We start from the raw sequence: 15924 nt of genomic DNA, 5'->3' as shown, positions 1-15924 counted from the left end.
ATCCGTGACAAAGAAGTATAACTGATTGTGGCGCCTCTGTCCCTCCACAAGCACCAGAGGCAGATATTAGCCTTATTAGCCAGGCAGAAATGAGGTTGATAGAAAACTGTAAAGCAAGCTAGAGATAATTAATCAGTGATTAAATCTGTTAATGAGTAAATCAATTAATCAGGCAAAAGGTCTCCTCTTACTGATGTAACCATCCCAATTGAAGTGGTGCATAATAGGGTCCCCACGTTTCTTCAGAACATGAGAATATGGTCATGTTTTCAGTAAATCCCTTTTTTACTTGAATCTATTGTAATAAATGCATGCTGTGCTGTTCGGTTAGTTAAATGGATGGATACACTCACATCATCTGGAAATTATCATTTCATTGATTTTATCTGATGAAATGAACATAGCTCTGGATTTATGAGCATGCGTTTGTAGGGAAATTCTGATCTGACTCAAGTACATGATGATCCAGAATTTCTGCACTTGGAAGGAATTGATTTCGGAGTATTTTAAACATCCGTCACACAGTTCTGGGTCCTCTCATTTGCGGTCTCTACCACAATGTGGCTCGGTTCATTTTGTTTTGGTCTTTCATTTCTATTTTTTATTGCTGTACAAATGAAGCCAAAGTCATGTGAGTTTGTGTGTGAATATCAGTGTTTCAGATTCTGTGCTATGATTCTACGAAAGCAAATGACAGAATATTAAAGACTCCGTAGACACCAGTGCAGAATGGGCGGCAGCAGAAACTCCTTGATTGAGGGTTCCATGTGGCAGTTGGGCCCTCCTGTGGGCGGAGTCAGAGCGACAGCCTTCCCGCACGGCTGCACTCTGGGCTCTGCTTTGACCTTTTCACCTCAGCGCGAGCCCTCAAAGCCTTTGATCAGGAACGTCAGTCAGACTCAGAGTGGGGGAAGAAGAAAGGGGAAAAAGGTTGTTTGGAGAATCTCACCGTCACTTATCGATCTGGAGCCCTCCCCCCCAGTGAATTCACCCTTTCTGTTTGGCTTAATGCCCAGATAATCATGGAGCATGACTTCAATATTTAATGACCTCCTGTCAGCAGCTTCTCCATTCCCGCACCATCAGAAAACCCCCCTCCTGCCAAACTCCTCCACCCCTCCACCTCTGATTGATTCAGGGATAAATGCCTCGTCTTTATTATCACTGCGTCCAGTCATCTCTAAAACGTGTAAGACTGTTCTTGGTTACATGTTTACAACTTAAACTGAAGTGTTGTATCTTTTTGTCTGGTGCATTGTAGGCTATGTGAATTGTCAGTTTTCAAAAATTTTCCTCTATTTTCTCTTAGGGGTGGGAGTTGTCAGTAATGTCATGTTTCATATGATTATGCCCAGAAACGCTAGGAGGATGTGTAGAGAACAGTGGTGGGTTCTTTTGGGAACAGTCACTGTTATGCTACATCTTGCCTTGTGATTACAGTTTGAAAGATACGCTGCATACAGATAAGATATTGTAGCGTTATCTCAATTAGCAGCAGGAGTGGTGGAGCACTGTTTGTGCATAAGCCAGAAGCTCCCAGCAATGAGGGTTCATGCTTGCTAAACAGACCACTGGGCTAGTGTAAGGACTGAGCCCCCATCATGCATCACAGTACAGGAGAACTACCTTCAGCTACGTCTGTTACGATGCACATAAACCACCAGAAACAAGAGGGAAGGTAGCATGATGCCTCCTATTGGTTTTCAAAGGTGCCATCAGCCAGCAGGTCTTTGGAATACTCATGCCCATGATGTGATTGTTGTAGAATCTTCAACTCAACAACCATGCATTAGATGGGTGATATTGGTGCTTTGTTCTTCTTTGTACTTCAGTGCAAATGGGCCTGACCCTCTGTTCTTGAATTATTTTGCAGATTCTTCAGGAACGTGGATCCAGAATGTGAAGAGACAGTATTAAACCCTAAGAATTTTGTTCTGCTATGAGCTCCAGGTATAGACACAAACATATCACAGAAGAAGAGAAGCATTTTTTGCAAGAAAGAAGAAAAGTAACTTTGGGCCTACATCCTCTTTTCCCCCCACTTTTTTATTGTGTATATCAAGTCCACTTAGTGACTTTTTGTGCCTGTACAGTAAACTGGACTGATCTTGTTTATTTTTTAAGCAAATGGAAAGAGTTTTTATTTCCAATTCAGATGCAGGAAATATGCATGTCATTTGTAGTAAGCTGAGCAAAGACGGTCTTACAGTCATTCTTGGCCAATGATTTACTCAGGGTCTCCCATTGTTCAGTTACTTTAGGTGCATTAACTTTCCTACTCTAAGGTCTTGTAAGGGATTTTAAAGGTATGTCTTTTCATTTGACAGGCCTGCCCCTCAAAAACCCCAAATGCTTTTGGCAGAGGCAAATCTCAGAGGTTTTAATATTTTAATACTGTACTGAGATTTTAGACTAAGAAGAGAAAAAGGGACCCATGTAGCCATTTACAGCTCGAAAGTTAAGGTGCATTGGGTTATAGGGATGGTGCTGTGGGTTTCAAAATAGCCATATAACTAAAAGAAACGTTTAATTTGGAAATGTGAATCCTTAAGACTCTTTGCCGTGGGGAGAAGAGAGAATGCTTTTCTTTTCTCCTGTTTTTCTTTGTTTTGGGCAGATAATTGTAATGTGATGGGGGTTAGGAAATGGGTGAGGGGTGATGTTTTGAGGCTTTTTCCTATCTTCGGTGTTTGATATAACTTAAGGTAGCAAAGAACAAAAATTGATTTAATTTGAACTTTAGAACTGCACATTTTGTATTGTGTGTGCGATGCTCAACTTAAGGTTTTAAGTTGTACTGGAGCTATTGAAACAGGAGTGTCTTGGACACGATTGATCTACACATTTTAGTCATGGTTTGTTTGTACATAAGTCTCTGTATATTAAGATTTTCAAATCACGGCAGACTTCATATGCCTAGGATATTGAGTGTTTATGTTTATTAAAAATTTAAATGGAAAGGTTATGCTTTCCAGTGACACGATTTTAACTTGGCACAGACATCGACTGTTAGGCTGGTTATGCTGTAAAAAAAAAAAAAAACATTTTGTTGTTCTTTTGATTCAAAGTCGAATCCCTTTGTCTTGCATGATTGCACACGCTCTGATTGAGGGTGTGTTTGGATGTGTAGATATTTTATACGCACCCTTCAAAACACTGCAGTGTAAAGAACAGCGCCTTGACATTGCTCACATGTAGAGAAACTTGCGCACTATAAAGCTTGGCTCAAGACTGCAGTAGTTTGCAAACATGCAAGTTAAAGCACTGAGCTCATATACTTTAGTAATACATTGTCATTATTTGCTCAGGCCTAATCTATGGTGTGTGGGGGAAAATATACATATATAATATTATATGTGATATATCATTTCCTGAAGACCAAATCCAATGTCAAAGTGTAACTTATACATTGAATTGTCATGGTCAGGGATGGGTAACACACACACACATACACATGTGTATGGTTTTGAATATTAGTAAATATAGATGTGGGAGTGTATGTCTAATGGGTGCATGCTTTTCTTTTTTTACTAATACACACAAGGGCTTTTAAATGTGGAGTGCAAGTGATACAATCTGTAAAGAGGTTCTGCAAAACCGGGACAGACTTATTGCCGGAGCTAGGCAATGTTTACATTTGCAATAGTGTTGAAGCCTTCCAGTAATCTTGCACACCTTTCCTTACCTTAATATAGTGACAGACTTGTTTTACGTTTCACTGGAGGGACACTTTCTCTCCCCAGTCCAGTTTAACTGACTGATGTAAATAATGGACTTTGTTCATTATTGTTAACATATCTTCATACATTTCCCAGTTGTTTTATGTTAAACTGTTTTAAAAGCTGGGGAGAAGGTTTTGATCCCCTATTGCAAAGCTAAGAATAGAGTGGTCACTGCACCCCTTCGCAGCGGAGCCAAAATGGCCACCAGGAAGCCTTGTTTGGAGTGGCAGTGATCATGGCCACTCTGTGTTCCTTTCTGTGAGGTATAACATTCAGGCCTGGTTAGTGGGCCTCAGTATGAGTGATGGAGACCATGCCCAGTCTGGGGTGACAAGTGAAGGGATGCCTGTACTGTTGGTTCACTGTAGTTTGCTCCACTGATGTTCATGACAGGTTTTCAGGAGGTGTTGCATCAACCATAGCATGCAGTACCTCCCTACCGTCCTTGCCCAACCCATCTTGTTCTGTTTTGACTGATGTAGCAAAAATACTTTGCAGGTCATTTCCAGAGGCTGCTGTAGCTCAATGTCAAAGGCTGATATATATATATAATGTGTAAAATCTACCAGTTGTGAGAGAATTTCCATTTATCCTCAGATCTGCAAAATATATTTTCCTTTTTTTTTTACGAACAAGGCCTAGCAGATTGTTTTTTGCACCAGTTTGTCACTACTGTTATGATTATATTTCAATGTTTTGTATTTGTGCATATTTTTGTTTCATATATATATATATATATATATAATATTCAAAATATACGTAACATAAAATGACTGGGAGAGTACAAGAGTGATATTGAGCAGTGTGAACTAATAAATAAATGGTCTTTAACTTACACAGTAAACATAAAATCTTTGTCTTTTTTTAACATCACAGTTGTGTGCATGTGTCTTTCTTTTCACCTCCCTGATGTGTAAGCTTTTCAAGTAGTTCCGTGGCGTCTACATGCAGCAAGTTTTATCAGGTCTGTACAAGTCTCGCTTGCAACAGCTCCCTGGAATCCCTCCATTTGTGGGCGTATAAAGGAAGCTCACCAGACGCACAACTGCCACTCCATTGAGTACCGTCAACTTATTAGTTTATGAAATTCTGCTTAAGCACAGTGTAATTAACCTTAATTACTTCTGCCATTGTCAAGCATTTACCAATGATTGTAGATGGCTGCTGACTAGAAAAGTTATTGGTGCAGCTGTTGTTCATGCATATGCAGCGAAAAGTAATGCTGAAGTAATGTGAAAGACTACAAATATTTTGGATTCAGCTGGTGTATTGGGCACCTTTAACCCCATTTACTATCAACATGCGTGGTTTGTCACTACAGATAGAGGTTTATCCTCATCGCTTGCATGATATCTCCCCCTAGCGTCTTCTATCTGAACGGCAACATACCAGCTCTAATGAAATAGAATAGTGTGGCAACATTTTTTTTTTTTTTTTTTTTTTGTGTAAATTATTCGCCTGTCAATCCCAGGTCGTCAGTACTTTAGTTCACGTTGTATAAATACCGGATAAATAAATTGCGGGACCAAAAAATAATATAAATTGCGTTACATTAAATATTCACAGTAGTAAAATCAAATATTCAAATATTGGTAGTTAATTAGACATTGAAATACATTGGCTACTTGTAAACAATGACATTTAATCTTCATTAAAGTGTCTTCATTAGTAAAGTTGTGTTTTTTGTTCGGCTATGATTTGTTTCTATTTTGCTCGCCAAAGAGCTGGAGGGAGAGACAGCACCTAAATCTTAGTACCACCTAATCCTACCCCAAATCTAACTTTGACCATTAAGAGGAAAACGCGATTAGGGCCAGTTTCTTCCCTTAAAAAATAGAAGCTTCTGTTAAACTGCCGAACCTGATAACAGGAGTCAATAAGCGCATGCGCACTTTGACCAGGTTTACTAGAATTGCGTCATTTGTGTTGCGGCCAGACGAAAAAAATGCGACTTAAGTAGGCTGTCTAGTTTTTTTGTTTAATAGTGATGATTTCAGTTTTCTTTTATTTTCAAATATAACTAATGAACTTAGAAATGTTTCGAACAAATATGTGTAAATGTATAAGTCCTTAAGGGACGTTTAGAGCGATTTGGGGGGAGATATCAAGTATTACGAGATTCCAGATGGACCAGCACAAGGGGAACATGAACAGTTCAGTGGTCATATCCTAAAAAGGCGAAACGAGACGCTTAAATTCGAGCATTACGAACTGCTTGACTGGATAAATTATTTCCATCTTTAGCCACGCCTTGTTAGCAAAAAAGATAGAAGAGCAAAAAATTAGAAGGACCTGTACGGCCCGATCAAGGGATCATCTACAAAGTTGTAGTTTTTTTCCTTGGTGGCGTTGCTTTTAGAGTACGAATTGGCACTGGATTTTTTCCTTCGACTCAAGATCAAGTTACTTTTTTATTTTAAAAATCAGACAGACTACCTTACTACAGAGTGCATTTTTATACTATATTTAAGAACAGCCTAATTCCTTCTTATTATATTTTCAGTATTGCCACGTATATTTAAAGGTAGCAGTTAAGTAAACAATCCCCACTGCAGCATATTAGGCCTTTGATAAGGAGTAAACACATTGTTATCTAAAAATTAAAAGACAGTGCAACGCCATGCTCTAGACAGGCTAAATTGTAATATGTTTAATATGTCTGTCTGTTAATATATGAGAAAATTGGTAAATATAATATTTAATCGGCCGGCAGATACAGTTGGCTGATGATCACGTTTTTTTAAAAATGTTTATCCATACTCCCTTAAATATACAACGCGGTCACTTTAAATGTACAGTTGTCTAAAGAAATGCCTGTAAGAACAAATAAAATTGATAAATTGGCACAAAAATGAGTCTATGGTCACTTTTAACATTGGCTGAACATATGATATACAAATTTATTTATTTTTATATTTTAAACGTGGATTGCAGCCTATGGTGCTTCTCAGTCTCACTTTATCTTTTTGTATTTATTCGTCGTTTTAACAAGCACGCTGTCAACCTCTAATCAAGCGTATTGACAACAACCAGAAAAAGTTAACATGCATTCAAACTCAATAACAATGTAATTAGTGGCAATTGTTTTCAGGCGGTTGGGCAGTTATCAATCGGTCCTATTTAGCCTGGGTGAAAATCGGTGCTTTTCAGGAGGGAAACTTCGCAGGGTTTTTATCCCGAGTTTAAAATATAGTTTCCATTCAAAGCCGAAGGGCAAAGAAAATAATAGGTATTTTAATTATACATAAGGTAAGAATTTATACGCAAACCACTAGTTCGTGTTTCAGTAGGTTCCCATGAGTATATGGCCTCTGGCAGCTTGTTCTGTTTTTGTTTGGTTGCTGTGTGAATTAGCCTAATGTATGTCCTGCTTTTGAGAAGAGCCTAGCTAGTCCTTTGTCCTGCTTGGGTAACGTTATGTGGGTAAACAAATGGTCAACCTGATGATCCATTTAAAGCTATACCGCCAAAAGTTTCATAAATGTTCAAACTTGATTGGGAAATATTGTGTATTTGGTTGACGGGAAGTGCGATTTCACATGGTGCTCCGCTTCTGGACTAAAAATTTGCCTGCGGTAGAGCGAAATTGGCGCAAGACTGCCTCTGTGCTGCTAGTCAGTTTAACCTTAGTCTAAGACTGATTGAGTCTGTTTAACTTCCCATATCGATTTGGGTCTTTTTAATATACTTTGGTAAACGCTATTGGCAACCAACGTAACTAAAATTGCGGTAATGTTCGCTAACAACTATGTTGGTGAACTTAATTTGTCGGGTAAGCCTGGCAGTTGAAACGATGTGAGGAACGTCACAGTGGAATTGGTTCAGGGAAGGTCCTCGCGTAATTTTTTTTCCTCGTCACGAACGACACCGTTTCTCCAAACCTCCAAATTTATATCTGGGTGGAGTTGGCTTGTCGCCTTTTTTAAAAATGTATCACTGCCGAACGGTTACAACCCAATCGCGTTTGCTACCAGGGATAATACTCAGCGCCCTTGAGCAAGCTGAGTAAATTTAAACTGTCGTTCGAGTAGGCTAGATCGTAGGGTGTCTGACAGCGCTCATTAAAGCTACATTTGGTACGTTTGAGTCACTTTTGAACTGCATGTTTTGATTTTTCTCAGGAGGTTGCTTTTGTACAGCACCCAATTTTTGCATGGCAATCTTGTTTCAGTTTCTCGCTCGATGGGTCAATGTTGTAACTCAGCGTTTCCCAACCGGTGTGCCGCGGCACTCGCGGTCAGGCGAGGTCAGGTGTGCCGTGTAAAAAATCTTTTTATGTTCAAATGAATTTAAAAATCTTAAATGAACAAATCCCATTCACAAAAGCCAAAATAAATGTCATAAAAATGTATAGCTTAATTAAAACGCCAAAAGAACTGCGTGCGTATGTGGATGGGGGCTGCAGGGTGTTTATTTTTTTATGCTTTTGAGAGGTGTGCCATGAAATTCTGCAAATTTGAAAAGTGTGCTGCGGAAGGAAAAAGGTTGGGAAACGCCGTTGTAACTAATTCTATGTGTTCTGTGTTGAACACATGTCAGGGACCATGCCAAAGTAAAGACCTCATTTACTATAACTACCATAAGAGACCTGATTTCTTCAGTCTGCACTACTCATTTTTGCTACAGAAATGCTCATTTTATTTTTCCCTTCACTGGATGTGGTGCTTAACTTTATGACTTCTGATTTCATAACTGCAGGGTTTAAAAAAAAAAAAAAAATTAAAAGATTCATAAGACTGTCTTCATACTAAGATAGTGTGCTACATATATAAAAGGGCAATATTTAACTTTCTAATGGTTGTCACTCCAGGAAAAGTAAAATTTCATACTGAAAATAAAGTTTTCACTGTTCTACTGAGAGGGTCATGTTTTACCGTGAGGACAAATGTGAAGGTTAAATTGGGATTGGGATGTAGTATTTTCAATAAAGGTGAGATCTGGGAAACCATTTACCTGTATTTGTTATTCTAAGATATTTCTGGGTGTGGCACTCTTTTCTGTATGGGGTGTGGTTGCAGAGCCTGTGATTTGAGATCAGATGTCCGTGGAGTGTTTGTTGCTAGCTAGCAGCAAAGCGAAAAGACAAGCTGACTGGGCTCATTCTTTCTTCAACTTGTGACTAGTTCCTCACCAGCCTCGGTATTAAATATTACTCCTCTTTGAAGTGAAGTGGAATCTGCCTGTTATGCTTTAATTATGATTCTGAAGTCTGAAAGCTTTTGCCTCTGTATGCATGTCTTAAGGTTTGTTTATGTAGCCTAAACGTTTGACTGCATCTTGTATTCTTTTTCTACATGGGAACTGCAAGTCATGTCTGGTATAGCTTTAAGCCGACTTGCACAGGAACGAAAAGCCTGGCGAAAAGATCACCCATTTGTGAGTAATATTTGTTTTAAGGATGGTGTTCTGGTGGGTTCAACATGATTGCATGTAACCAATCATTTTGCACTAATTTGTGTTTAAGATTTCAAAAAGTCAGGTCCTCCAGCAATGGATTTATATGCTGGTGGATCTGATGCAAGCTTGTTCCACTGTTCAGGGCTTTGTGGCAGTACCAACAAAAAATCCTGATGGAACGATGAACCTGATGAACTGGGAGTGTGCAATCCCTGGAAAGAAAGGGGTAAGAATCTGCTGTAGCTGGACTGGTATGCAATGCTCATGATTCATTACAGGAGGGTCTTATTGGAGGTGGTGTCTATTGGCTACAGGTGTCTGCCTAACCAGAGGAGCGCCTATTGTGTGAAGAGGTGATTAATGTGACTGGTGCCCTCCCTCCCTGGATAAACCAGTAGCAGGCCTGCTGCCCTAGTAGAGCCTAGTGGAGTGTACTTGGCACCATGTGGTTCATCACGACATCATCCAGTGCTATGGCTGGACATGCTGCCCAAAAGTCCAGCAATACTGTCCGATGACCATGTAGAGTATATGATTGAAGTGTGATGTTCAATAGAACCTCTGATGCAAACCTCCATTATGGACTTTTATGGGGCCAACCGATCAGGGTAGGAACCCAGGAGCAGCACAGCTTCACCATTTTTGCAATGCATACTCTGTCATTGAGCATTAAGTGAAAATGAGTCACATTTTTCTTGTTTTTTTATTTTTTTATTTTGACATGGCACAGTTCGTCCATCAGCAGTTGTGGGCTGTAGGCCGGTTATGCTGTATGTTCTGCAAGCTGACATGGCGTGAACTTTCCTCCTTATGTTGGTGTTTATTGTTTTTTAACTTAACTATTTATAGCTGGAAAATGAGAGCCTCAAAAAATAAGGTTGACAATGATACAGTATCCATTCCAATAAACCTTATTTATAATTTTTCCTCCTTGTTCAAAGTTCAGAACATCTTCACCTTCTTCTGAATAAACCCCATTCCTGAAGGGTTTGTATCTCTGAGTGAGATCTTTTGTTCTGTAGCTACCTGTTCTCTCTCCTCTGCAGACCCCCTGGGAGGGTGGCTTGTTTAAACTCCGGATGCTTTTCAAGGATGACTATCCTTCCTCTCCTCCGAAGTGTAAGGGTTTCCTTTCCTCCCTCTTTCCGAATTAATATTTTGTAATATCAAACGGTCTGTCCATAAGTTCTGAACCATAACCGGGTATTGCCCCTTTTTCTTTCAGGTAAATTTGAGCCTCCATTATTCCATCCTAACGTGTATCCGTCTGGTACAGTCTGCCTATCCATTTTAGAGGAGGACAAAGACTGGAGGCCAGCCATCACAATCAAGCAGGTAAGCTGGTGCAGGATGACTGTTGTTAAACTGTAGACTGGATTGACTTAGGCCACCTCAAGATTGTAGCCTGTCTGGTCTAGGATCTGACTTCTACTTCTGGACCAATTGATTTATGTGCATGGATGGAAATTTATGGATGGAGTCACACACAAAGTTCAGTTAAGATGTCTCCGCCATCCTGTGTACCTTAAAGGGGATCACTTTTTTTTTTTTTTTTTTTTAAGACCACTGACCCTACCCACCACAAATTGTGCGATTAAATTGCCTGGACTCCTCCCAACTCGAGTATGCGTTGCTCTCTCTCGGAAGTTAGCTTTGTTAGCCAAAAATTAATAAAACAAACTTAAACACTGTCATTTGCTTGCATAAATGCATGTTTTGTAATCAGAACATGACAATATAGCCAAAAAAAACTAGTTTTGGGAAACTTTTATTAATAATAGATGTCGCATAGCTTCTCTTGCAGGGGGAGGGGGGAGAGAAGAGATGTATGAAATGTACAATGCCAGAAATGGGGAAGTATAAGTATATCACTGCCCCTAGTGAAACTAATCCCATCCAGACAGGGCTTTTGTTAAAGGTCCAGGAAACCTGAAACTGGATTCAAATTGTGGTTGTATTTCCCAGAAGTGAACATTGATTGTCTTATTTCTTTTGAAGTTTTAAAACTAAATTGTAATAAATACTGCTAGATTATTGTGACCTGTTTGGCAGATAAGAGTGCGTGTATCCTGCACTCATTAATATTCCTATCTGTAAGACATGTCCCGTATAAACCATTCCTCATCGCTAGCTAGGTTAGGGCAGTAACCTTGCTCTACCAGCCAAAACGAAAGAAAGCAATATAAGCTAGGCTTTTCCATTGTATAGTTAAACCTGAAGATCATTCAATGTGTAATAACATTGTGCCACTGAGCTATTGTACACTAACATTAGATTATAGCAGTCTCAACTCTGGACACTACAGCCAAACAACGTCTTTGATTCTGCATGTCGGAGCTTGAAAGTTATTTTATCGTCGCTAGCTAACCGCTGGCATACTTGTTGATCCATGCCACTAGTTGCAGGCGAAAATGGGCACTGCAAATGCTAACTGTACAGAGTATTGTAATTGCAGTGCCTATGAGCTCTGGAAATGAAGCCCATTTCTTGTAGGTGTCTTTATTCTTTATCGGAAATAAAGCATATTGCTCTGTCTGCATCCAGATAATGGACATTTTCAACAGCTTTCATTACCTGCACAAAAGTGGCTAGAGCATCATTTACATATTACTTGTACAAAGGATTTAACTGGACTTATTCTTTTTGTCACATAACCAACATGTGGTTCACCCCGCCCACTGAACCTGGGGGAAAGCAAGCTCATTTTGGCACAGGCTTTTAGTTTCCCCCCTTCCCCAAGCATCATTTTAAAATGACTTCTCTGCTGTTTTTGAATGCAAAAAAAAGTATTAAAACAACACATCAAAGAATTTGCAGATCTTCAGTTTCCTGGATTTCTAAATGCTGGTCAAGGTGATTCTCAGCCCCCTTTAAATCAATGAGCTTTGTTAGCGGCTAACAGACCGCTATGCATACTCAAAGCAAGAGGGCTGGCGCCTGACATCCCCAATTTATCACCATTTGTGGGGAGTTGCTCAGCGCACCTGGGTCCGCTATCCCTTTAAGCAATTCTTCTTGCACCCCCAACCCAAAAATGTACGGGGGGTAGAAAGACCGTAATGTGGTGCTTCAGGACTGCCATATACCTATAGTTTTTTCAGTATGATGATCACATTTGCACACTGCATGGATTCAGGTGGGAACGACATGCCACTCAGTCCTGCTCGAAGCAGCTTGTGGGTACTGTTAGATCTGCTTGAGTGAGATCTAGTTCTCAATATTGCAACTGATTGAAGAGTGGGATGACTAGCTAGCCTTGTCATGTGAACTTGTTATTTAATAGATAGGAATAGATCGGAATAGATCTCTGACCCTGTACATAGACTACGGTTACATCTGGACATTCTATTTTTGAATGGAATTCTTGGACGGAAAGAAATCCCTTCTTCAGTCGTGACAAACCCAAAACCTTGCATATTTGGAGTGCAAGGCTGTCTGCTTCCACTTAGATTTTTGGATTTAAGTTTGACGGTCAATACCTGTTTGTTATGCTTTCAAGGCAAGCTGGAAGCATGAGCTTATCCCATTGGTCAAATAGCAGGAACACAAGCTGTAAAATCAATACATGAGATCTCATTCTGCTTTACAGTGACTACTTGCTGTGACATTTCTCCAAATGCTCAAACATTTTTTTTTCACAAGCGCTTTTCTTCAACTGCTTTTTCACAAGCGCTTTTCTTCAACCAATGCAGTGTGGGCTGATTTGTGCTCTCACTTAAGTGTTCACGATCGTTTTCTATGCATGTGTTTGTGTCACCCTTATCTTCCATTTTGGGAGACGCTTTCTTGCGCACACTGCAAAATGTATTTGTATTGCTCAGGCTAAGCACACACTTGGGAAAATGAGCTTAATTACTATGCTCCCCAAAGCTGGAATAATCTTCAGAATGGGTTTCATCTGATTATGTTGATACCATTTTAATGTCTAATTAATCATTTATAAACGTGTGAATATGCCAGGTCCACTGTGAAAAGATATCTCTCAATGGAGTTTTCCAGGCAAAGCAAACGATAAATGTAATTAGGACTAGGATCTTGGTGAAACTAAGTACGATGATCAGAAATGGGTGCTATTTCTGTTTTCTGGAGCTCATGTGCAGAGAGAATGTGAAATTGTGTGTCTCTTGTAATGGGAAGGCAGCTATTGAGGGAATGAATAACAAAGTGAAACCCAGCACTTAGGCGTTTCGGTAGGTTGCTGAGCCAAAGGGTGCATTTAGACAAACCCAGACAATTGCTACTTATGTGCAGAGTTGCAGTGCAGCAGAGCAGATCACACGATTGTTCTAGCTACATATTGGCCACCTGCCTTTTGGTATATAAAAACCAGGACTGTCAGTTAAAATTGGGTTTGGGCTTTTTTCTTTATCCTCCCCCTCACCTTATTAGCTTCCTGTTTGTTCCTTTTATGAGGCTTAAATTTGAAGGAGCTGCTGGGTGGCGCATCCTGTTGAGGTTTTAGTGCAGGTCTACTCAACTGTAGGTCCTGCGTGCTGCAGTGTCTGCGGGTATTTGCTCCAGCTGTGCACTACTCCTTATTTCACTATTGCGCTTCCTTCCTGAGGTAAAATTTGTGAAATAGGTTGGTCCAGTGCATAGTTGGAGAAGATGCCTACACACACTATGGCCTACAGGACCTGGAGTTGAGTAGCTCTGTTCTAGTGTATGGAGACTTGCAATCTAGTATGAAATGTGGACTGTGCCAGAACCAGCTGTGGCCAGCAGCCCCTCAGAGGGATATGTGTTACCCAGTGAAGAGAGGGGGGGAGATGACTGCCCCTTTGGTTACTTCTGTCTCCTGTGTAGTACTATCCATCTCACTCCCTCTGTGCTGGATTAATTTTTCAGTCTGCTGGTGAAACTGCATCTCTGTCGAGTCTCTTTTTGCACTGAACTCCACCCATATTCCTTTTAATGAGCTGGGTGTTGATCTGCTCACACAACTTGTTGGTAATAAATGCATGAGGCTCAAGGCTATTCTAAAAAGGCCTTATTTAATGTGCCACTTAGCATCTGCTATTAGTTCAGTCTGCAGTTTGTCCATTATCAAGAAAGGTCAAGTTAATGAAAATGAATCCTCTTGGCTACCAAGTTTAAAAAATAAATAAAATATATATATTCCCATCCCTCTCTTTGTTGAACTGCGGTGTTTGGGTTCAGTGTGCTTCCGTTGAGGCAGCAGGGTGAATTAAGAATGTTGTTTAGGCACAGGCAGCATGATAATATTGAAATGTGTGTATTTAGCCAATGTATCCACCAAGCTCCAGCACCTAAAGGGTAACATCAGTGTTGAGTGGCGCTCTTGAGGCTGCTGGCTGCTGTGCTTTGCTTGCTTTGTCTGGCCTTCCGAGCACTCTTCCCATCATTCTGGATATAAAGGTATGAATAGGACTGCTTTTTATGTCCTCCCCCCCACTTCCAATTTCAGATCTTGTTAGGAATCCAAGAACTTCTGAATGAACCAAATATCCAGGATCCTGCCCAAGCAGAGGCATATACAATTTACTGGTGAGTCTCTGTCAGGGTACATGTGGTAATGTGGATATTGAGTGCATGACTGGACAGCAGGCACTCTGCTTACAGTTTCTTGAGGCATTCTAAAGTATGATGGGTAAACGTATTGCTGCAAGTAATGGATTCTGTGTGGCAGTGGTGAAAGCCTGCATCTTTGTTTTTACATGGGTGCTCAGTAGATGGCAGTAAAGTAACATCATAATCCATATTGGGCTATTGCATGAATTTTCAATTAATAAATAAATAATACAAATTTTCCCCTTAAACTTCATTAACTGCGCATTCTTTTTTCCATTTTCAGCCAAAACAGAGTAGAATATGAAAAAAGAGTTCGAGCACAAGCCAAAAAATTTTCCCCGTCATAAACATCAAGACTTATCCTCTTAATGAAGGTGGTTTGGCCAGGATTATTTTCTGTACTTTTTTTTGTTTGTTTTTTTTCCCCCATAACGATGTGCTCACAATTCGATTCACTGCAGACTTATTTAAAGAAAAAAATTTAAAGGAGAAAAAAAAAAAAGAAATTTATCTATATACATGCATATATTTTGGTGCCATGTAGTGTCCTTTGCCACTTGTCCTATATCAATGTTTCCTCTTGACTTTCTCATCCCCATCGACTGCATTACGGGTCTGGAGCCTCAGTGTTTGCCACTTGAGCAGGCCTAGTGTTCCTACAGGAGCTCTGAGCATGGAAAGTCTGAAATGCAATGAGTATGGGATGAGGAAGGGGTTTGAGTTGCTTCATTGGAGCCTTTTGACATTGTACAATGCAGGGCTACAGCTATCCAAACTGTTAACTGTCATTCTGCTTCAACTGGAGAAATTTTGTTCTACAGACACACCATGGGTTGGCTTGTATTTTCAGTTACTAGTTTTCTGTTGCGATTCTGGCTCCGTTTTTCTTTCACGAAGGGTGCATTTACTCCCTCAGTCTTTGTATTTTCCATGGTTTTAATGATGTAAAACTTGCTGTTTCTTTAATGTCAGTATTTCAACTGCTGTAAAATGAAACTTTTATACTTTCTATGATTATACTAGTCTAGATTACTTTCCATCTCTGATGCATTGTACTTGGCATGTTGTAAAATATGATGGCTTCTCGCTGCCTTTGGCCATTGAGTACTTTCCTATAAGAAGGAAAAATAGCCACAGTGAATCAAAGGCAGATCTGCTTATTTCTGCATCAGATATTTATATGGTGTTTTGTTCATGTGTTTAGAGTAAATAAAACTGTTTATACTAAGCCAGCGTTTTTTCATTGGTGCAAATTTAGAAATGACCGTATTGT

General features: G+C 39.9%; 2 protein-coding genes across 5 annotated transcripts in view; both read left to right on the top strand.

Moving 5' to 3' along the window:
- kctd5b (potassium channel tetramerization domain containing 5b) overlaps positions 1-4566 on the top strand; it is a 31458-nt gene extending 26892 nt beyond the window's left edge. For both annotated transcript variants that reach the window (XM_035405243.1, XM_035405244.1), the window contains one exon: positions 1874-4566. In XM_035405243.1, coding sequence (XP_035261134.1) covers positions 1874-1903 — 30 coding nt within the window. In that variant the 3' untranslated portion in view covers positions 1904-4566. The remainder of the gene's footprint in view (positions 1-1873) is intronic.
- A 2250-nt stretch (positions 4567-6816) lies between these two features.
- On the top strand, positions 6817-15879 carry ube2ib (ubiquitin-conjugating enzyme E2Ib). Of its 3 annotated transcripts, none has more exons than XM_035406846.1 (7): positions 6817-6971; positions 9031-9098; positions 9262-9345; positions 10166-10238; positions 10345-10454; positions 14548-14627; positions 14935-15879. In XM_035406846.1, the coding sequence occupies exons 2-7, from the start codon at positions 9033-9035 to the stop codon at positions 14996-14998; spliced, it is 477 nt and encodes a 158-aa protein (XP_035262737.1). In that variant the 5' UTR covers positions 6817-6971; positions 9031-9032; the 3' UTR covers positions 14999-15879. The 3 variants fall into 3 exon arrangements, with proteins under 3 accessions (XP_035262737.1, XP_035262738.1, XP_035262739.1); XM_035406847.1 differs by having other exon boundaries at positions 6828-6971; positions 9021-9098; XM_035406848.1 differs by lacking the exon at positions 6817-6971 and adding an exon at positions 6988-7798.
- Positions 15880-15924: the final 45 nt, after the last annotated feature.

Source organism: Anguilla anguilla, chromosome 2 (assembly GCF_013347855.1).
Source record: "Anguilla anguilla isolate fAngAng1 chromosome 2, fAngAng1.pri, whole genome shotgun sequence".
Classification (NCBI taxonomy): domain Eukaryota; kingdom Metazoa; phylum Chordata; class Actinopteri; order Anguilliformes; family Anguillidae; genus Anguilla; species Anguilla anguilla.
Note: the sequence above shows the minus strand (reverse complement) of the source record. Positions and strands in the feature narration are given on the sequence as shown.

Coding starts and splice junctions, on each gene's coding strand:
- ube2ib (XM_035406846.1), top strand. CDS start 9,033: ATGTCTGGTATAGCTTTAAGCCGACTTGCACAGGAACGAAAAGCCTGG. Junction 10,239..10,344: donor TCCTTCCTCTCCTCCGAAGT/GTAAGGGTTTCC, acceptor TTTTTCTTTCAG/GTAAATTTGAGCCTCCATTA. Junction 10,455..14,547: donor CAGCCATCACAATCAAGCAG/GTAAGCTGGTGC, acceptor TTCCAATTTCAG/ATCTTGTTAGGAATCCAAGA.